This window comes from Caretta caretta, chromosome 13 (genome assembly GCF_965140235.1).
Source record: "Caretta caretta isolate rCarCar2 chromosome 13, rCarCar1.hap1, whole genome shotgun sequence".
NCBI lineage: Eukaryota > Metazoa > Chordata > Testudines > Cheloniidae > Caretta > Caretta caretta.
The window spans coordinates 2745750-2768808 of NC_134218.1; the positions used below are offsets into that span (position 1 = coordinate 2745750).

General features: G+C 48.0%; 2 protein-coding genes across 10 annotated transcripts in view; one reads left to right on the forward strand and one right to left on the reverse strand.

The window, feature by feature from the left end:
- TPX2 (TPX2 microtubule nucleation factor) overlaps positions 1 to 10325 on the reverse strand; it is a 37953-nt gene extending 27628 nt beyond the window's left edge. For 4 of the 7 annotated variants that reach the window (XM_048820835.2, XM_048820836.2, XM_048820833.2 and 1 more), the window contains exon 1: positions 7131 to 7232. The gene's annotated coding sequence lies outside the window, so the exon portion shown is untranslated. Of the gene's footprint in view, positions 1 to 5084; positions 5105 to 7130; positions 7233 to 10306 lie in introns of those variants that run through there. The other 3 variants (XM_048820831.2, XM_048820830.2, XM_075118645.1) reach the window with 3 other exon arrangements.
- A 111-nt stretch (positions 10326 to 10436) lies between these two features.
- BCL2L1 (BCL2 like 1) overlaps positions 10437 to 23059 on the forward strand; it is a 32058-nt gene continuing 19435 nt past the window's right edge. The window contains exons 1-3 of one of the 3 annotated variants that reach the window (XM_048820845.2): positions 10437 to 10602; positions 12861 to 12929; positions 14593 to 15269. In XM_048820845.2, the coding sequence (XP_048676802.1) occupies positions 14718 to 15269 (552 nt within the window). In that variant the 5' untranslated portion in view covers positions 10437 to 10602; positions 12861 to 12929; positions 14593 to 14717. Of the gene's footprint in view, positions 10603 to 12860; positions 12930 to 14023; positions 14110 to 14592; positions 15270 to 23059 lie in introns of those variants that run through there. The other 2 variants (XM_075118649.1, XM_075118648.1) reach the window with 2 other exon arrangements.

Here is a 23059-nt window from a genome sequence, read left to right on the forward strand (position 1 = left end):
TAGTTACAGAACTGCACTTCATAGAGTACATAAAGGACAAGAGTTTAAGTGGTCAGTTTCTGTTCAGACTAAGGGCTTTTCTATGCATGGAGTTACTCCTGAATAAGTATGTGTTGACACTCTTATTCCAGAATAAGGTTGCCTTGGAGTAAGCTAAACTGGAACAAGGCACTCTTACTCCGGAATAAGAGTGCCACAATTATTTAAGAGTAACTCTTGCGCTTTAAAATTTACAACCAAACCTAATCCAAAATAGTTTTCAAGCGCAGACGAGCCCTAAAATCAACCAGAGATGTACCCAACTTTCCAAAGAACTAATGAATTACATATAGCATGAGCATGTAGGGACAAAATTAGAAAGGCCAAGGCACAAAACAAGAACAAGAAAACATTCTACAAATACATTAGAAGCAAGAGGAAGAACAAGGACAGGGTAGGCCCATTACTCAATGAGCCAGGGGGAAGGGAGAGAACAGAAAATGGCAGAGGTGCTTGAGGACTTCTTCGTTTTGGTTTTCACCAAGCAGCTTGATGGTGATTGGATGTCTAACATAGTGAATGCCAGTGAAAATGAGGTAGGATCAGAGGCTAAAATAGGAAAAGAACAAGTTAAAAGTTACTCAGACAAGTTAGATGTCTTCAAGTCACCAGGGCCTGATAAAACACATCCTAGAATACTCAACGAGCTGACTGAGGAGATATCTGAGCCATTAGCAAATATCTTTGAAAAGTCATGGAAGATGCGAGACATTCCAGAAGACTGGAAAAGGGCAAATATAGTGCCCATCTATAAAAAAGGAAATAAGGACAACCCGGGGAATTACAAAGCAGTCAGCTTAACTTCTGTACTGGGAAAGATAATGGAACAAATAATTAAGCAATCAATAAAACTCATGGATTTTTACAAAGTTCAGTGGCCAATGGCCTTAGATATTTTTGAGCATATTTGCCTACTTTAACCAGGGAAGCAAGATCTGGGCTTTGGTTCTCAACCTGCGGCCCAGTCAGCACATAGCTGTGGCCCATGTGACATTCTCAGGGCCATACAGGTAGTATTGGATGTAGCCCACAAAAGGTAAACAGGTTGAGAACCACTGGATTAGAGCATAAGGAACAAAGAATCACTGTGCTCAGTTTTCATAATAAGCAGGTACACAACTCTTCAGATTTTAGAATAGTCTAATATTGGATAGACTTAAGATCGTCAGTAAAGACAAGATTCTCTCTCTTATGGAGAGCCAGAACTGTTCTTTGTTCCAGACTTTGTAACCAGAGTGTTTCTAAATTTCAAGACTCATCAACATCAAACATGCATAGTCTACCGAGGACGACTGTGCCAACCAGAGAGACCACAAATGATGATACAGCAGGAGGCATCGTGCAGTAAATTTCCCAGCTGTGGCTCAATCCTGCAAATGCATGAATCTCTGGGGCTGCCCCTGGGCAATCCCAGGTAAGGTCAGGATATGCACCTCTTTGTGCATCAATGGACAGTTTGAAAGCGGTGTGATGGGGTGTTTTTGTCCATTCTGGCAACATGGCCAAAAAGCATCCAACACTGCTTTTGAATGAGAGTGACTGAAGGAAGACCAGATTTTTTTTTAAAACTTGTGTCTTGACACGTACCTTGTGTTAGTAACTTGTTACATTGCTGTCACATCACAGTGCCTTTCAATAAATAATGGAATAAGCCTTAAAATCCCTACAAGATCTTATTATTCAATTTTACAGATGGGAAGACCAGGGCAAGGTAAGTAACTTGCCCGACTGAGACACTTTCTCAGGGCACGTAGTATCATAGGTCATCTGGTTACCCCCTGCCTCGAGTGTGAGGGAGTCTATCTTCTGGCAGCTCTTGTACAGCACTACTCTACCACTCAAACCCTCTTCTCAGGACTCTGCCAGTCCTATTTTGCTTTGCAGGTTAACAAGAGATATACCCCTATCCCTGAAGGGCATTCTCCCTATAGCATCCAGCCCCATCACTGGACACTCAAAACTTACCAGTTAAGCTTTTGCGAAGAGACAGTATACATTACCCCTGGGGAAATTCTGCAGGACTGCACACCCGCAGAACCCCCCACCCCGAATGCCTGTGCTTCCCTGCAGAAAACGGCAGGAAAGAAAAGGGAAGACGCAAGGCGGTTGGGGGGGGGGGGGAAACGGGACTTGACCATGCATGCCCTTTTTGGGGGGGATTGCCTACCCCAAACAGAGGCGAGGCATGGGGGGTCCACACGGGGTTACTTGCTGCTAGCCCCCTGCCCATTTCTGCAAGCGCAGAACTGCCCAGCTGAAGGAGGCTGCGTCTAGACTCCCCTGACTCTGCAGCTGAACTCTGCCTCCTAGTGCCAGTCGTGCACCCCTTCTGCACGCTAGAAACCTTCAGGTTTTCTGTGCAACAGTGAGTGCTCGCAGTGGAGCTGGGTAAGGGGGTGTGGGGAAATGAGGGAAGGGGGATGAAATGGGGATAGGAGAATTGGGGGGGACCCCGTGGCAGGAGCAAGAGCCCGGCATGTGGCATCCCCTCAGCAGCAGCAGCTGGGGCTTCCCTGTGAACCAGGTCAATCGAACCCTCACCCTGACAATCCCTCCCCTGCATACACACACACCTGGACCCAAACTCTACTGAGCCCCAACCAGCTGCACCTGGACCCCCCCCAGACCCTCCCCGCCAATCCCCACCTCCATACACCCCCCCGAGCCCCATTTCCCCACACCCAGACCCCACCACTGAGCCCCAACCACCTTCACCTGGTTCACCTGCCCAGTCCCACTGCTCCTGCACCCAGAAACACCCCCCAAATGAGCCCCATGTGCATCCAGATATCCCACTGAGCTGCCTGCACACAGACTGCCCCATGCAGAAACCTCTCACCCCACATCTGGATCCCCCCCCATGCTAAGCCCCTCCAGACTTGGATCCTGCTGGGCTGAGCCTACCCACTCACACCTGGTGTACCTAGCCAGTGGTGCTGGAACAATTTTTATAGTGGGGGTGCTGAGAGTCATTGAACCAAACTGTAAACCCTGTATATAATGGAAACCCCTTCAAGCCAGGAGTGCTGCAGCACCCACCACATCCCAAGTTCCAGCACCTGTGTGCCTGGCACAGAGGGGCAGGGCCCCAGGGTGTTTATGGGACAGACCCGGCCCTTGCACTGTGTCAGGGTCGGGTGCAGCCTCACTGCCCAGTTCCTGTACCAGCGGAGGTAGGGGCTTCAGGGTGATCTCCTATCTCAGTGCGGCCAGTGACCTGTGCTCCCCAATGCCATGCTGAAGCCACATTTATTTATTGACAATTTTAAAATACTGTACACATTTTTTTGGGGGGGAGGAGGGGGGCACACACAGAATTCCTTCAGGAGTAATATACAGAGCTAGACGCTTACACCTTGAATTTCACACTTTGCTTAGTACCACAGCACTGAGGTGTATTTAACATAAGACAAGAATAAGTTTAAGTGATACAGAGCAAGGATAACGGAAACTGAACTGGATACAAACAAAACAGAAGTATAACATTGTTTCTAGAGACTAAAAAGTAACTTAGGCTACCATCCTTGCCTAAAGCAGTTTCTCTCCGTCATCACCCCTCTCTGCCAGGGAAATGGCCAGTGTTCCTCAGTGAATCAGATCACGGGGTGTTGTCTTTGCACCCCATTACAGTACAGTAAGCCTCTTAAAGGCATTCCCACTGCTTGTTCTCTAGTATGTTGACACCATGTTGCTTTCTCATCCCCATGTTAATTTGTTTTTCCTGTTTACTTTACCTGCAAATGTAGCTCCCATTATATTTGGCTCAGAATGCTTAATTTATGTATGACTAGGGCTCTACCAAATTCACAGTCCATTTTGGTCAATTTCACAGTCATAGGATTTAAAAAATCCTAAATTTCATTATTTGATATTTAAATCTGAATTTTCATGGTGTTGTAACTGTAGTGTTCCTGACCCCAAAAAGGGGTAATGGAGGGGGTTGCAAGGTTATTTTGGGGGTGGGGGGGTCGTGCTATTGCCAGCCTTACTTTTGTGTTGCTGCTGGCGGTGGCGGCACCACCTTAAGAGCTGGGTGGCCAGAGAGCAGCAGCTGCTGACCAAGAGCCCAGCTCTGAAGGCAACACCACCGCCAGCAGCAGTCCAGACGTAAGGGTGGCCTGGTATTTTATTGCTGCCTCTACTTTAGTGTTTCTGCCTTCAGAGCTGGGCCCTTGGCCAGCAGCCGCCACTCTCCGGCCACCCATACTTCTGCGCTGCTGCTGGCAGTGCTACCTTCAGAGCTGGGTGCCTGGCAGCAGCTGCTGCTTTTTGGCCACCCAGCTCTGAAGACAGCGCAGAAGTAAGGGTGGCAAGACCACAACCCCCTACAATAACCTTGAAACCCCCACCCAGCCTCCTTTTGGGTCAGGACTCCCAGTTTGAGAAACGCTGGCCTCCCCTGTAAAATCTGTACAGTGTAGGGTAAAAGTACACAAAAGTCCAGATTTCATGGTCTGAGACATGTTTTTCATAGTCATGAATTTTGTAGGGCCCTATGTATGACAGAGAGATAACTACCCTTCCCTCTGGTCTGGAAGAAACTGGTTTCTCCCTTTGACTGGTTACAGACTTTAAAGCATAATATAGTAGGTATACATCATTCCTCATAGTGTTAATACATACACATAACAATGATACTAATGATCAGTGCATTACTAGTTTTTACTGATAAGTCACAACATTCTTTACATATAAATAATAGGACAGCAATGTGTTAGGTATAGTGAGTTTGGCAGGCACCATAGAAGTTGCTGACACTACAGTGAACCCTTTGCCAAGTGGCACTGAGGAGTTCAATGCCATCCAGGAATTCTATGGCAGAGCTGCTACTGCAGTTCCACTCGACCAGTGGTTCTCAAACTTTTTTTTTCCACAGACCAGTTAAAAATTGCTGAGGGTCTTGGGGGACCTCTTAATGATCTTTCCAAATGTTTGTACCAGTGTAAAGCGCTTTGGATAAAAGTGCTATATAGAAAAAACTTAATACATTTTTTTTTGTTCTACAAGTAAAATCACATAACTCATTTTAATATCAGTAGTCTTACCTCTCTAATTCAATGGATGTGCCCTCTTCCCCCGTGGCAGCAGCCCCTGAGCTGGGACTGGGAATAAGAGGTTGTCTCTCCCTGTCTCCCTCACTGCAGCAGCCACAGAGCAGAGGCTGGGAAAGAGGGCCATCTTTCCCCAGCAGCCGCAGCCCTGGAGCTGGGGAAAGTCGCCTCTTCCTCTGGCCGCCGCAGCCCTGCACGTCCTAAGTTCTCCCAACCCCCTCTTCTCACCCCACTACCCCCTCCCACCTACCCCCTATTCTCCCACCATTCCCACAAGGCCACCTCCTCACATGACATGTGCATCTTCTCCAGGGTCCAGGCACCTAATGAATGGAACCACACCTGCGTGGCTCCACTAATTAGGTGGGTGGCCCCTTATTTTCTTGTGTGGCCGCCCAGGCAAGCGCATCTTAGAGGGACTATCCGTGGACCACCCGAATGGAGAGTGGTCCGCAGACCACAGTTTGAGAACCTCTGCACTAGACCTTTCTTTATGAGTTCTAGCCAAAAGACAATGGCAAGTGCTCTATAACCACCAATTAAACACTATTTTAGAGTCCTGTGGTATCCCAAGAACAATACTGTGTTGACATCAGCATTGATGTTCAGAAGAGACAAGTCTAGCCATCAAGACTAGCTAGAAAACACCAAACACTACACCTAGAAGATTTCTATTAGTGAGTTATAAATAGCTTCTGATACCACACAAGCCCCTGGGTCCCCATGCCATTCCCCCCCACCCAAAATACACATTCCTATTTTCAAAATTTTTTCCTCTCGTGTGTGAAAGCCATAATACATGTGCATGACAGCATTCTGCAAAGTAAGACTGAAAAATAAGAAATATTCCTGTAGTCTTAGGTTTTGCTTGTAAACCACATTTCTGACTAAAATCTTTGGTTTAAGTTACCCTTCTAAGGGGTTTAAGAATACGATAATCTAACTCATGAGTAGAGCTGGTTGAAAGTTTTCCAAGAAAATATTTTTTCATTGGAAAAATGTCAATTTGTTGATATAGAAATATTCCATTCTACAGGAATGTGTTGATTTTGACAAAATTGTTTCTAAAATGACTTTTGAAATTCTCTTTTTAAATGTGCCTATGTTGTAACAACAAAAATTACACAATAGCACAACAAAAACAGAAAGCGTTTGTCCTTAATAGCTAAAGGAATCTACCTGTCTGATGCCAAATAAGTGTTTGTCTGTATATGTTTTGCTTGCAATGGCACCCGAGTGCCACAGAATATGCTCCAAGAAGAAAGTCTGGGATATACACCTTAATACTCTTAAAACTGCCTTCACCAAACAAGGATATTCCACCAAAGAAGTAGATGGCATCATAAGACAGGTTACCATGAGTCCCTGAAAGAACCCGCTCCAATACAGCAAAAACCCACTGATCACAAAACCCCTGCTTGTCAGCTACCACCCCACACTAAAACCCATACAGCATATCAAATAATGACAGGACATTCAGGAAGTGCTCCCCATCAAGACAGACATCTTTCCCAAAACCCTTGTTCTGGCCTTCAAAGAACCCCACCCCCAAACCTCACCAGAAACCAGCGCCCCACGGACCAGGCCACCCCAGACCGGATGCAAAACCTGCAGCCACATCTCCACTCCTCTGACTATTAACCCCCAACCCCCCAACACACGGCCCCCATTTTGATTTGGTCAAAACTTCAGCAAACGTGCCAGCTGAGTCAGGGCTGAGAGACGGGCCTGGACCCCCCGCCCGCCGCTCCTAGCGGCAGGCACCGAGCTCAGAGCCAGGCACGAAGCCCGAGGAGCTGAGCTTCCCCCAGCTGCTCGCCCCTGCACCCCCAAGGCGCGGGGCCCCCAAGACAGACACCCCCAGGGACCCACTAATGCCGCCCCGCCCCACAGGCGGAGACCCCCGCCGGGGAAGGAGCCCGCCGGGCGGAGGCGGCCTAGGGCCTCATCCCCCCTGCAGCTTGGGACGGCGGGAAAAATCTGAGCTCTCGAGGGGCGAAGGGGCCCCGTTGCTCAGGAGCCAACCGGGCCGAAACCCACCTACCACCGCTACCGCCAACCCCAGCCTCGTTCTGCTCGACAGTCTCCACCACACCGCTTAGCTCCGCCGTTAACGAGTTTGAACAACGGTCCCTAGTCCAAACTCACCAATCACCGCGGGCTGTCGTCCCCATCGACCGTGCAGATTGGACAAGTCGCGGGAAGGGGCGGGAAGAAGCCGAGTACCCGGATGAAAACAAGCCCGCCCTGCTCTCCCATGACACCAACTGCCATTACGGAGACTTGTGGAACATGTAGTCTCTAGACTGAGGGAGGTTTGCACGGCAGCCGAGCGGGGAAACCACACCTCCCAGAAGGCATCAGGAGCCAGAGTGCGTGGCCAATCCGAGAAGGAACTTTCAACGTTGAGGTTGAAGTGGCCAATCAGCTTTTAGTAAGTAAGGCGCTGTTTGACTACGTTCCAGGGGGAGGGGCAATTGGTGGCTGGATTATTCCATTGTGAATCCGAGAGGTAACTATGGAGGTAGTTATGGCCCACCTGTTGATCACTTTAGATAAGCTATTACCAGCAGGACAGTGGGGTGGGAGGAGGTATTGTTTCATATTCTCTGTGTGTATATAAAGTCTGCTGCAGTTTCCACGGTATACATCTGATGAAGTGAGCTGTAGCTCACGAAAGCTCATGCTCAAATAAATTGGTTAGTCTCTAAGGTGCCACAAATACTCCTTTTCTTTTTATGGAGGTAGGGCAGCTGACACTGGTACATGGGCTATCCCTATAACCAACCCTTCCCCCAACTCAGTGGGGTGCCATGTCTCCCTTCCCCTCCAGCCCCCATTGGTCTCCCCCAGCCTAGGGCCTTATGAAGGCTCAGACAGGGAACAGAGAAGAAGTTCCTAAGAAAAGGGCTTCCTAGGGGAGCAGGTGGGAGAATTCACTAGGAAAGAAAACGGGGGAAGGTTTCAGAGGAGCAGCCGTGTTAGTCTGTATTCGCAAAAAGAAAAGGAGGACCTGTGGCACCTTAGAGACCAACCAATTTATCTGCGCATGCTCGGGGGTTGCATAACTAGTTAGCATGCCAGAGTCTCCTTCGTTATCGGAATTAGTTATGTGACCCCCGAGCATGCTCAAATAAACGGGGGAAGAGTACTCCTAGCAAGAAGAGGATCTGGAAGGAAAGACCTGTAAATACCAAGCCCTAACAAAACCTAGTGCCAGCAAGAGGATTTCACCAGGTAGTAGTGGGAACTCCAGCTCGCAAAGGAATTATATGCTGTTCTGGAGAAGGGTTCCCTTGGCTTGAACTCTGCAGGAACCTTGAACCCAGATGAGAAATGCTTTCGTACTTGATGACAAGAGGCACTGACTCCAGTAGAGGGTCCTGGGTCAAGAGGCCTCAGTGGTAAGGAGCCTGTATGGAGGAGGTGGATGGACTAAAACTAACTCAGTCCCCTTTGGGCGAAGGTTTACATGTGTAACACATTCTGCCATTGGATTAAATAAACTACACACCTGAAGGGGTACAGGGCAATATATATAAGCCTCTTGGGACTTTAGTGAAAGTACACTATGGGACAGTAAGGCTGAGATGCAACTGCAGTTCTGCACAGGACGGGCATGGGACACTCCTCGGGTGACTGCCTACCATTACAGGGGCCAATATGAACATATGTAAGGAACTCACCCAGGAATAAGGACTACTGCAAACCTTCCCATCTTTTGCAGCAAACTCCAAGCAGGGGTGCTGGAACAATTTGTATAGTGGGAGTGCTGACAGCCATTGATCAAACTGTAAGCCCTGTATATGATGGAAACAAACTTGAAACCAGGGAGTGTGGCAGCACCCTAGTTCCAGTACCTGTGAACCCAGGGTGCCAGCCCCCCTCTTGGCCAATACACTGAGGATTAAACTGGAGATCTCCAGAGCTGAAAAGATCAGCTGTTACAACTTGAGCTACTGCAGCTGGGGACTGTAACAACTCATATCCGCTGTAGACAGGCACAGAGGGGAACTTGAAACACACAGTCATCACTGGATTACACCATGCACACTTTGACCTGCCTGAACTAACAGATGCAGAGTAGCATGTACACAATTAAAAAACCCCAGCAAGACCTGAGATATAATTCTTCTACTCTATTCCATGCTGATAAGGCCTCAGCTGGAGTATCATGTTGAGTTTTGGGTACCACATTTCAGGAAAGATGTAGACAAATTGGAGAAAGTCCAGAGGAGACTAGAATAAATGATTAAAGGCCTAGAAAACATGACCTATGAGGAAAGATTGAAAACACTGGGTTTGTTTAGTCTGAAGAAAAGAAGACAGAGGGGGACATCAGTTTTCGAGTACGTAAAAAGTTGTGACAAGGAAGAGAGTGAAAAATTGTTCTCCTTAACCTCTGAGATAAGAGGCAATGGTCTTAAATTGCAGCAAGGGTGGTTTAGGTTGGACATTAGGACAGATTGCCTACAGGGAGGTTGTAAAATCTCCAGCAGTGCAGGTTTTTAAGAACAGGTTAGACACCTTAGGGATGGTTTCAGAGTAACAGCCGTGTTAGTCTGTATTCGCAAAAAGAACAGGAGGACTTGTGGCACCTTAGAGACCAACCCATTTATTTGAGCATAAGCTTTCGTGAGCTACAGCTCACTTCATCGGATGGTCTCAGTCCTGCTGTGAGCCCAGGAGCTGGGACTAGATGACCTAATGAGGTCCCTTCTGGGCCTCCCCTAGTGAGTCTATGGAAAGGCTGCACTGCACCCCCACTTCTTTCTGCCTGGGGAGGGAAAGAGCTGGGACAAACCTTACATGTGGGGTGACCAGCTCTGCTGATTTTATAGGGACGGTCCCCTTAGTTGGGGCTTTGTCCAAAATAGGAGTCTACTACACCCCACCCCCCTCCTGATGTTTCGCACTTGCTGCCTGGTGGCCCTGCAGAGGTGACTGAGGCAGCCCGGGGCTTTCCCGCTGGGGTGGAGGCCCCGCAGGCTGCAGGCGGGGCTGGCCCACGCAGGACACCCAAGCCCACAGGGCCCAGCCGCTCCAGCTGGGCGTGGCCCAGCCTGCCAGCCGCATAGTGACCTCACGGGGCGCTCATGGCACGGAGCGGGCCGCGCGACGCCGTCCCTTTAAAGCGCCACTTCCCCAGGGCGGCCACGCGGGGTCGCCCGAGCCTGCGCTCCGTCACAGCCGCCCGCTGGGTTGCGCGTGCTCACCAGTTCCTGCGTGCGCAGCCGCACGCTCAGCGCAACACATCTCGCGCATGGGTATTAACGCCCAGGCCTGGCCGGAAGTCCCCGCCCCCAGCGTGAGACCCTTTCGTGCATGCGCACTCCCCTCTCCGCCCCACCCTGCCCTGCCCAGCCAAGGTGGCCGTTGGGGGAGGGGCAGGGCAAGGCAGGAGGCCGCTGAAGCGGCTCCGGCCCCGCGGGCTCCCAGCGATCTCTGCCCCGGCGTCTTCCTCCGCCGGGGGGCGGGGAGCAGGGGGCAGGGCTCTTCGCCGGCCTCCGAGGTGAGAGCGGAGGGGGGCAGGCGAGGCGTGAGTGACAGCTGGGTGCTGCCAATGGTGGGGGATGCCTGTTGGCCCCGCCCCTGAGCCCAGGGGCGGGGCCATGGGGGGCAGAGGTGGGGGAGGGGAAGGGAAAGGGAAAGGAAAGGAAGTGGGGGGCTCCCTGTCTCCATCTCCACAGTGTGTCTTTTTTTTTTTCTTGCTGTTTGTTCCCCTCCCAGTGCTGGGGGCTCTCCCCTGCAGGGCCTTGGGCTAGGGCGGGTCTCAGGTCCTGGGTTCCAGATAGTCCCTCATTCATCCCCTAAGCCTCTGCATGTGTGTGTCCTTTCCCCCCATCGCTCGGGGACAAGGGAACTGGAAGGCAGAACTCTTCCGTGACTTTGCCAAAGCCAAGAGATTAGGTGTATGGAAGGCAGGAGTCCTGTGCTTAGACCATCCTGCTACTCGTGGCTCAGAAATCACACTGGCTGCTCAGCAAAGAAGCCAATTCCTCTGTGGGCAACCAGCTAAGAGGGAGTTTCTGGTAGCATAGAGCCAGCAGCAGCAACTAATTGGTACCTCTCCCACAGCCATGAAAAAAGAGGATCCCCCCAAGAGTGGTTTGCCGGGGTCCCAACAGTCAGCCATGGATGCTTGTAGGAGACGATGAATAAGTTATGATCACTAGGACAAACTTCCAGCTCTCAGCATCAGTGAGTTACATCTGTAGGGTTTTCTTCACAATGAAGGGTGCTGGAACTTTAGCCTCCCTCCCGCCTCCAAAAAGTAACAAAGGCTAAGACCAAAAATGTTGCTGATTCACATGCAAGACCTATCAGGAGTTGGTGATATAGTACTGAGTGAGTGTCATTAATCTCAACAGATCCTGCAGCAATTAATCATGCTCACTCTCCTTTTCAACATATATGTGGGACCCATTGAAAAGTTTATGAAATGCCGTGTGTTCTAATTCTGCACCCTCTGCTGATGGCGTGTATCCCTCCAAACAACAAAGAAGTATGAACTCTTGGGTTCTCCTAGGTATACAGATTGCAACACTGGCAAGAAAGACCACCTTGCCAGGAGATTGCAGCTGTTTCTTTTGGATGAGTACTTAATCACTGTAATCAACTCTCTCCTAGCTTCTCAGTTAACTACTGTAACTCCACCCGGGTCTGAAAATGAAGAATACATAGAAATTCTAAATTGTGCAGCATGTAGCAGACTTTGTTTAAAGAAAGAAACCCCTAAGAGCTCACCACCTGGGGACTTAAAAGAGACCAGGGGCTCCCAGTTCATTCTAGAATATAAGAACAACCATTGTGGACAAGACCAATAGTTCTAGCCCAATAGCCTGTCTTCTCACAATGGCCACTGCCAGATTCTTCAGAAGAAATTAACAGAGCAGGGCAATTAACAAGCAGTCCATTTTCTGTCATCCAGTCCCAACTTCTAGCAGTCAGAGGTTTTGTGATACCCTGACCACCTTGGTTAATAGCCATTGGTGGACTTATCCTCCAGGAATTTATCTAAATTATTTTTTGAACCCAACTAATAATTCAGACAGGTGAATAGCAATCTTTTCTTTAAAGGAACACTACAGACTAGATTTTGATTATCTTTGAGATCACCTTGACATCTGTGACCCTGTGAAACAAATGGTGCTCCAAGCCAAGGGAATGCTCTGGCTGACAGAGTCCAGATGAAACTTGCAAGAGCAAAGCCATCTCAACAGCTGGAGTTCCTCAGCAGAGGATATAAGAACTAGCCCAAGCCTGTTTGCTTTCAGAGGATGATTTTAAGAGCTTCCAGTGCTGATGAAAGCAGGAGAATGAATTTAAAACAAAACAACAATAAAAACCTAGGACCTCTATGTAAGGTGTCTGAGCAAAGTATCAGAGTAGCAGCCATGTTAGTCTGTATCTGCAAAAAGAAAAGGAGTACTTGTGGCACCTTAGAGACTAACAAATAAATGTATTAGTCTCTAAGGTGCCACAAGTACTCCTTTTCTTTTTGAGCAAAGTATATTTGGCACCTAGATGCTGTGTTGAGGGGCTTACTACAAATGCCTGAGAGAGAGGGCAGCAGCAGGAGGGGACTCTTGCTATGTATAGAGTTCCAAAGATCTGGGGGCTGGAAAGGGGGTGGGGCAAGGGAAGGGTTAGAAGACTAGTGGGGGAGGGACATGAGGGATGGGGAGCAGGGCAGCTCAATGCATCTTGTGGGAGGGTCAGGGAGCTGCCTACTGCTGCTGAGTCAGTGGCTGTCTTTCTCCTCTACAGCTGGTCCGACAGGGGCAGTGAACTGAGATTTCCCAGGCCAGAGCTTTCTCCCAGCAGCTACTCTAGAGGGTGAGTAGAAACATGCATGTATGTTCTCTCTCCAACCCGTATTCTGATGGGGAGCCTATGTATCTTGTCTATTGTTACAGATCCTTGTGTAAAGGAGAGGTTTAGGTGAGGCCACTCTATGCTGCTTCCCCTTGTAGGACCTAGGGCAGGGTAGAAATGAGACAAGGAGAAGCTGCTCCTAGTAAAATCATAGAACTGAATAAAATGCTTTTAATAAAGAGTATTGAGATGAAAGTAACTTCATTCAGTGACTGGACTACCTGGTGATTTCTCTGTGAAACAATAAGATTTCTTAATACAATTGGTTACAGAAAGCGCTGAATATTTAGAATAACAGAAAACCCTGACCCCCTTTCCCCTATACATAGTGACTGTGTATTTGTGATGGTAAAACATTGAAAAAGAATGTCTCTGTAGGGTTATTTTTGTCCTTCTATTACTCTCGTGTTCTCTGGTAATATTTCAGGGTTTCCCTCAAAATTCAAGGGTGCCAAGTCTCTCTCACTTGTATATGTGATTGTGTGCATTCCTTTTCCATGGAAACCTCCCTCTGCAATGATTAACTACCTCAGAAGTAATACAGCATAGATTTAATGTGCTTCTAGCCTTTACTTGCTTTTCATGGGCACTCTGAAACTATTATGTGACTTCCTCTCCTAACTTTTTCTAACAAAGTAGGGTTGAGGGTGTGACCCTATAACTGGGATCCCAGTAAAACACATAAGGGGTCTGTTATAGGATTTCCCCAAGGTTGTAGTGGCACTCAAATCCAGCAAAGAGGAACTGTGCGCCTTCAATACACCTGGAAGCTGGTGAAACTCAACCCAGGGCTAATCCTCCCTGGAATGGAAAAAGGAAAATGATGCTGTAAAGCTTTAAACAAGTCCCTGTGCAGGCTGGCAGCTGCTATTGTTCTAGACTGAGCCTGTCTAATTGTTGGAAAATGTTACTTGACAGGAGTGAGAGAGGGCTGCATTGTTCTTTTAGTGCAGAAGCAAATATTTCAAGGGACCTCACCCAGTAGTACCGGTCCCTTTAAAAAAAAAATCAGGGAGAGCTTTGATCTTCTCTGGGAGGCGGGGAGGAAGGGGGCGTGAGGGAGGGAGGGTTCTTTGCGTTCCTGCAGCAGAGCAGAGCTGCATGCACCACTCAATCAAGGTAATGGAGGAACAGGCAGAGGGTGAGCTCTTGGGGCTCCAAAGCCTTTTTCTTTGCTTTCAAATGTCGAGCCTGCAGTGTTGCATGATCACTTCAGCAAGAGCTGCTTTTTCTTCTGAGGCTTAGATTGAGACTAATCGGCAGTGGCTGGCTGGGCACTGAGCCCTTGTTGACCTTATGCAGAGGTGTAGAAACCCCTCAACCTTCTGCACAGCTACATGACAAAAGAGCTTTCAGGCTTTCCTTGGCTCATGTAGAGGTGGCTGAACTGATTGCATTTCATGTGCATGTGACTTGTGGCTGTTTTAGAAGCAAGTCCAAGGGTTTTCAGCCTAATTCTTATAGAAATTGATGGTTTTCCAACAGTTTTCTGAGGTTCTGCCTAATGTATAACTGCAAAAACACTTGAGGGTCTCAATTTAGGAAGAAGCTACGGATGTTAATGCCCCAAATGTGAGTATAATGTTGTATTAACAGTTTATTTGCCTCTCTTTTCCCTCTGAAGATTGTCTGCTCAGGGTTCAGATGTTTACCTTGACTCCAGAGGAGAGCAGAGTCTGGACCTGGTAAGCACATTGGTCAGCTTGTGTTCTGGACCATGGACTCCATGAGAATCCCCCTAATGTGAAAATGTCGAACACGAACAGAGAATTAGTGATTGACTTTCTCTCCTACAAGCTATCGCAGAGGGGATACAGCTGGAGTCGGTTTGAGGGGGAGGATGAGATCAGGACTGAGTCTGCAGAAGAGGCTGAGATGGCAAGCGTCCCTAATGGGAGTCCATCCTGGCATCCGGGTGCCAGCCACATAGTGAATGGGGCTGTCGGGCACAGTAACAGCCTTGAAGCCCACGAAAGGGTTCCAGCAACTGGAGTGAGGCAGGCGCTGAGAGAGGCAGGAGATGAGTTTGAATTGAGGTATCGGAGGGCCTTCAGTGACCTCACTTCCCAGCTCCACATCACCCCTGGCACGGCATACCAGAGCTTTGAGCAGGTGGTGAATGAACTCTTCCGGGACGGAGTGAACTGGGGGCGCATTGTGGCTTTTTTCTCCTTTGGAGGAGCCCTGTGTGTGGAGAGCGTTGACAAGGAGATGCAGGTGTTGGTTGGACGCATCGTCTCATGGATGACCACTTACCTGACTGACCACCTAGATCCCTGGATCCAAGAGAATGGCGGTTGGGTAAGAACATGTCTCACTTCCAAGGGGAGCGCGCTCCCCACTCATCCGACCTTATTGGCAGCTATAGTGCAAGTCTGATTAAAATGTAACTGGCTGAACACCTTGTGCATGCTAGTAATTGTCATAGATGTCCATAGTGAAACAAATGCAACTGGAATGGGCCTTTCCCTGCACATTCTTAGCGGTTTGCCACAAGGGGTCACTCCATTGTGGCAGAGCAAAAAGAATTGATACCATGCCCACCAACCAGGCCTGTCTGAATCACTCTTTCTTCTCGGCCTCCTTGGATGTTGGAGAAACTCTTTTGGCAGCCCCATAATCCAGGCTGGCTTTTGAGATGGAACCCCTTGTTCCTTAGCATGTCCGACAGTGGTTGGGAACCCAGCTCAGGACTGAACCTTCCTTCCACCTTTGTTAATGCAATGATCCTAAAATGCTGGGGGTGGGCTTTCCAGCCTAGTGAGATGGATTATATGCTAGCCCTCCACCTCTGGAGACAAGAATTCACCTTCTGATTTGCTCACAAATAAAGTAGGCCTTCTTTCCCTGGGTATCTGTCCTCCATGTAGTCCGAGAATTGAGGTACATGGCTAGCACTGCGTAAAGAGAGCCAGCCAAAACTCCTACTGCTGTATACCTGGCTCCAATCATGGTTGTTTCCCCCCTGCTCTCCTGAGCACCAAACTTGCGTACCCTTTTAATGGATTTGTGTTAACATGAGTAGGTGTTTCCAACTGAAGCTCTCAGTCTATTCTGCTCATCACCAGATGGCTTGCACTGTGGAACTTGGTGTGTCCAGGGGATTTTGCCAATGGGAGATATGTGGCCTGATGCTCTAGTTTATGACTTGTTTTAACTCCTGCATTCTGGTGGCTCTCTGTACTAGTACTGGCTGGACAGGGAGGACAGTTCCAACTACGAAAACAACGAGGAATCCAGTGGCACCTTAAAGACTAACAGATTTATTTGGGCAGAAGCTTTTGTGGGTAAAAAATCACTTCTTCAGCTACTGGCAGTGGAGTATTGTTTCCCTTGCCCATTGATGAGCTGTGGTTTTGAAAATTGTGTTCACCTTCATAGCCCCAAACCCACAACCAGTAGCCCACCCTGAAATCTAGAGGAGACTTGAGGAGGTGCTGGGGAGTATGGAGACAAGGTTCTTTCAGCCTGGCCTTGCTCTGCACCTGCTCCTGGCACAGGTGAATTCGATCTGCCTCTTGGAGCTCAGGGAAGCCCAGCATTGGATCCAGGATAAAGTAAAAGAGTGGAGGCAGAAGGGAGGATGTTGCGCCCAGGAATGCTTGGAATGCAGTTGTCCTGGGGCACTGCCTGGGCTGTGGCTACCCAAACAGACTGAATTTTGTTTCATGTTAATAACCAGGATTCTCACTGACCACCTCAGCAGGCTGTCCCTGGCCCATTAGCTCTCTAGCCTTGTAGATCACCCTAGCAGCAGCTAAATGCTAGGTTTCATCCCTCTCCTCTCCAGCTTTGGCTTTTAAAAACAGAGATTAGTCCTGGAATTGGGTGATCAAATGGAGGTTTCCCAGTCTCTGTGGCTGTTGCTGCTGGTGACGATCTGGTTGTATCCTGGAGACCTAGGCGATAATGCAATCTGACTTTGTAAATGAACTCCCTGGGAGATTTAGATTAAATCGCTGATGGAAAGTCACTGGTCTCTGCTTGTTGGGAATGCAGTACCCCTCCCCCACCCGGACTGAGTATCACAGTGTGCTTCCTTTTTGTCTGAGCACAAATTCATTGTTTGAAACAAATATTTGTTCAGCAGATTGCATGAGGGCAGGATTCCTCTGTGTCTGACACACCCACTGGCTCCTGCTCTTAAGATGGCTATTAGCCGTTTTTGTTTGTTTGTTTGCCAGACAGAGAAGCAGCTTTGCTCTGTCCTGGTATCCCTGATTGTGATTCTGGCTGGTTTGTATTGTTTGTTGCAAGCTGGCCGAACTATGTGACACAGCCGTTGGTGCAGGGAGGCGGTACACATGCCCATGATGCCCAAAGAGAAGGTCTGGGCTGTTTCTGTAGGTTCTTCTACGCTGCCAGCTGTAGAAAAGATGCGGGATGCAGGTCCATTACAGGGGCTTTGAACCAGACACCAGACTGGAGCTTTGATAGGGTTAGTGGTGGTGCTTTTGGCTCCCCCCCCCCCCCCCCCAGATTTCCCAATCTTGTTCCTTTTGTTCAGCTCTGCTGCTGCTAACGTTGGTGCTAATGTTAATATTGCATCACAACTGTTTGTAAAAGTTCAGCCATCCTAATAGGGGTGGAGGGTTATGGTTATCTTCTGTTTCACCTTCCCCTGCTTCTAGGTGCAGAGAGGAACCATTGGCCTCTTCCTAGGTAGTTCTGCCATGAGCCTTTAACCAGTGAGTGCTCCTCCTGGCCCAATGATGGAGTAATCTCTCTGTCACTGTCCTGTTTGCGCAGGGTTACTGCTCACCTACAGTGTGTATGGTGCATGCTGAGCAGCTATTGCCTGGCCCATTCACAAAAAGGTGCCATAGCCAAATCTCAAACAGAGGAATGCAAGTTCTGGCTGGCCTGCTCCTGGTATGTATCAAAATAGTTTGTTTTCTAGAAAAAACAAGGAGTCGTCCTTGTGGCACCTTAGAGACTAACACATTTATTTGGGCATAAGCTTTCGTGGACTAAAACCCACTTCATCAGATGCATGGAGTGGAACATACAGTACAAGGTGCCACAAGGACTCTTCGTTGTTTTTGCTGATACAGACTAACACAGCTACCTACCACTCTGAAATTTGTTTTCTAGAGAATCACAGCATTTTACTGCCTGCCAATCCCTGAGAGAGGGCAGGAGTAATACCAGACAGTCTTTTCGGGTAAGAGTTCCTGCTTTCCTGGTCCTGGTGAAAAAGAAAGAGCTGCTGTGATGCTTGGGATGGAGGGCCAGGGTGCCATGATCAGAGTGAAATCCTTGCTTTTTTAGAGTGGGCGTTAATAATGCTTTTCTGAGAGCTCCGTAAAGGCTGGGCGTGATTCATGATGAATGACTCATTTACATTTCTAATAGAGATCTGGTCAGAAAGTAAAGGCTGGAATTGAGGGTTCTGGCAACATCTGTGCAATTCCATGAATAAGTGGGAACTGGAGAATATACTTCTGTTTGCTGATGCTGACTGTCCTGTCTCTTGACTGGGGCATTGAGCTTTGTCCCATTGGAGTAACGCAGACAGTTCCCTAAAGTACTGATTTCCTGGATGCTTAACATGTAAACACCAAGGAGGCAAAGAAATTGAGGATGGCTCAGGGGAGTATAATGAGAAGTAATGGGTGAAGATTCACCAAAGGAAAGGTTAGGGTTCAGATTTCTCACTGGAAAGAACTATTAGTTGTATGCAATAGTGGAATATTTTCTCAAGAAAAATAATGCCAATAAAATTATCTGAAGTCTGAAAAACTGGACATCACTGGAAGAGGGATGGACTAGATGAAACCTCTTCCCCCTTCCTCTGACCTGCCCAACCCAGATTTTCCAGATGCTAAATGGTAGCCAGGTTGGACAAAGTCCTGCTGAGTTGCATTGCAGCAGGATGGAGTCTTGTGGTGCTTTGTGGAGAAAACCGTCTAGAAAATATGATTATGGAGAGTCTATTTTCTAATTGTCGGTTTTTTTGAATGATGGGAAATGACACAGACACTTGTCGTATGACAGCAAGTTGTGCTCTGCATACACCCTCTGCTTTCAGAGAGAAAACTTGAGACATTGCATCTCACCCTACAGTCAGACTTTTTGCTCCTCTTCATGTCTACTCCTATGATTAACCAATTTATTTGAGCATAAGCTTTCGTGAGCTACAGCTCACTTCATCGGATGCATACTGTGGAAAGTGTAGAAGATCTTTTTATACACTCAAAACATGAAAAAATACCTCCCCCCACCCCATTCTCCTGCTGGTAATAGCTTATCTAAAGTGATCACTCTCCTTACAATGTGTATGATAATCAAGTTGGGCCATTTCCAGCACAAATCCAGGTTTTCTCCCCCCTCCCCCTTTTCTTTTTGCGAATACAGACTAACACGGCTGTTACTCTGACTCCTATGATTGCTATTCCACTGTGGGGATTGGGAATAACCATGTCGAGGCATTCATCTTGTTCTCTTAGAGACTGCTCGAGTGGACTCAGTGGTAGAGTTTGTGGCTGCTGAATTGGAATTAATTTGCAAACTGGATACAAAAAGAAAAGGAGTACTTGTGGCACCTTAGGGACTAACCAATTTATTTGAGCATAAGCTACTTAGGCTTGAATAGAGTCTGGGAGTGGATGGGTCATTACACAAAGTAAAACTATTTCCCTATGTTCATTCCTTCTCCCCCCCTCCTCCCCCCACTGTTCTTCAGAAGTGCTTGTCAAGTGCTGGAAATGGCCCACCTTGATTATCACTACAAAAGGTGTCGTCCCCCCCCCCCCTTTGCTGGTAATAGTTCACCTTTACAGGTTTCAGAGGAACAGCCCTGTTAGTCTGTATTCGCAAAAAGAAAAGGAGTACTTGTGCCACAAGTACTCCTTTTCAGTTCACCTTTAGTGATCACTCTCCTTGCAGTGTGTATGGTGACACCTATTGTTTCATGTTCTCTGTGTATATAAATCTCCCCACTGTATTTTCCACTGCATGCATCCGATGAAGTGAGCTGTAGCTCACGAAAGCTCATGCTCAAATAAATTCGTTAGTCTCTAAGGTGCCACAGGTCCTCCTTTTCTTTTTGTGTGCAGATGCTAAATCCCTGCTTGGGTTGGATGAACAAACCAGATGTGATCTCAAGCCCTCCTATCCTGGTATGCCGATCTCTGTTCCTAGCATGTAGGACTCCCATTGCCATCTAATGGAGTTTGTATCTTTAATTATGCCTATTTAGACCTTTCTGCTCGGGCAGTGAGAGGTTCACTGGCTGATCAAACAGCTTGGATAACCAAGATTTGGTGTGTAGTTAACACTGTGAGATTAACTCCTGTTGGAGTAAGCATTGATTCAAATAGGTATATTATATGTTTAAAAGAGCTTTATAGAATCCACTACATTTTTCAAGGAAATGCAGCTATCTCTGGGTGGAATGTAGTCATTTAACACACAGCAACACTGTAAAACAGCTCAAAGACATGGAATGAAGACTAGGTACTTGGGTACCACAGTGATGAGCACAGTATAAATACCAAAATAGAAGAATACCATATTCTTATTAAGTTACAAGGGAAATCCATGTGGGTCAAATACAATTATGCAAACTGGACTGTGGCTAGGGTACCAAAATTAATATTCATTCTCTTATACAGAAGTGCCATGGGATCTTTAATGGCCATAAGTTGTCAGTATGACATCTTGGACAAAGGATGGTATCTCCAGGTGCACAGACCGCTTTAGGGTCTTCTCTGAGAACGCACGTTTTCCCTCTTTGTGACAGAGAAGTGCTCTCTAACTGTAAGGCTCCTGCATTATCAGGCAACTGGCTTTCCCTATTTTCTTTGCTCCTCCTGTCTTCCAAACAAATATCCCACCCATTCATCTACTCTGCATGCTATCTAGGGCTGGGGAAAGATGTCTCTCTAGGCATCACCTGCCTGGGTTAAATAAATATTTTTCTGAACACCAGATGGTTCTCTTCTCTCCCAGCTGAAGCCCTGAAGATTCTGTCTTCTCTTCCATCAGATTCAGTCACACTTGTGTGGAGCAGGGAGGGTGTATCCAGGCACTCCCTGCAATCATGATGATCAGTTCCCGCAGAAGACTAACTCAGTACCAGGTGGAAAGAGAGGGTGGCTAGTTGCAGATAGGGGCAGTCTGAACAGTGGGATTGTTTGAGATCTCTGCTCAGTGTGCAGACCTTTGGCATCTTCTCAAACTGATTCAGAGGTGGGAGGCTTTTCTGTACAGCTCTTCAGGAAATGCCATTGGAATGACTTCCATTGCTGCTTCCTGTCCCAGCCCAGCAGCAGAATTCCTGCCTGCTAAAAAGTGAAAGATGGAAAGAAATCTTTGCAGACTTTCACTCTTCACCCCACTTCCTCAGTTTCTGCCTCTCTTCTCTCCCTATCTTTTACCTATGCAGCGTCTCTCTCTGTGTTGTACGATTTGATTACATTTTTGAAGGTCTGTGATCAAAGCAGGAATTTGCATGTCAGAACTCCTGATCTCTCACCGCCTTGTTCTGTCACTGACTTACTCGGTGACTCAGAGCAAGTCCCTTATCTCCTTTGGACCTCAGTAAAAGGGCATAACACTTCCCTACTTTGCAGGGTGGACTGTGAAAATTCATGTTTGTAAAGTTCTCTGAGATCCTGGGATTCAAAAAACAAAGTACTTTAAAAATACCCTAAGATGCATTTCCAAACTATTTTTCACTGTTACCGATTCTCAGCTGTTTTCGTTAACTTTAGTTCCCCTGGTCTGTTGGTGCTGTTTGAAATTGGAGTTCAGGCCCCGACTGTGAGCTGCCCAGGGTCTTTGCATGTCTGTGTTATTGAGATGCCTTGTCTGACCCAGCCAGAGGGGTTGGGAATGGTGAGCCCTCACTCACACCATGGAAATTGCTGCTTTCTATGCATGTGCCTGACATGCACACACCTTGTTTCTGGATCCCTAACTGGATGTCAGAAACTACATAAGCCTCCCTTTATATAATCCAAATGGGAATGCACCCAGTAGGCCCTCGGGGGGAGTGTGGTGGAGGCTCAGTGTGGTGGTGTGGAGGCTGAGCCGTGATGTGATGTTTCAGGGCCTTTGCAGCTCTTCTTTGCTCTTTTCCCCCCCGCCCCCCAGCCATGTTGTTGAGTGAAAGTAGGAATGCTGTGGGAATAGAGTCCCCTTCTGAGAGAACCAGGGGCACTGCTCTAGGGCAAATAACTATTTCCCTAGCAGCTACTAAGCCTAACCAGTCCTGGGAGAAACTGGATTGGCAGGGTTGGGAGGGGAGGTGGGAATGAGGATGGGCTCATCCGAGAACCTTAACAAAGTCTGATGACAAAAGTGGGAGCCATCCCTGATTGATGCTGGTTGTTTCTGAGATAACAGCAGAATTGCTAGGTAGAGATGTCTCCCCACCTCTGTGATGATCTGTATACTGATGGCAGTAGGAGCTGTAACTGCTGTTGGCATCCTCCAGGGCATGCTTAAGTGGCCTTCTCTCTGCTGGGTGGTGCTTTTCTCTCCTGCTGCCCCTTCTGGCAGGGATGCTGCTCATGGAAAACCCTTTGTTCTGAAGTGGCTAAAGACTAACATTGGTAACAGGGAAGGGAAGCATTTGGTCCCTCACAGACATCGCCTTGGTTGGGATGGGACCTGGGATTGTCTGTTTAGCTTTCCTCTCCAGGGCCAGAGTTTGTCTCTGAACATTCCCAGAACTCCCCTGGTCCTATCTATGCTGTGCCAGTGACAATGACAGTCTATTGGCACAAGACCTTCTTGCCCTGTGGCGTGCACTTAAAGCTGGACCTGCGAGAGCTCTCTCCACTTCACAGCATCAGACCCATCGGTCTGTTCCTAAAGAAGGAAGTGTGGCCTCGTCTGAACGCACAGGGCAGCTTCAGTTGTGTCCTCTGGGGCAGTGTTCGTTGTTGTAGCGTTCAGGTGGGGGGATAAGGTTACAGTTTGCCACACAAGCAAAACAGCCTAAGCTGACTGGAGGGCAGAACCGTTAACAGATGGCTCCAGCTGGGGGTTACTGGGGAGCAGGTGTGGGTTTCGTGACGGGAAAATTTGAAGAGAGACATGTTGATTTTGAATTCAGGAGGCCTGTAAGGTTGTGTGCCTTC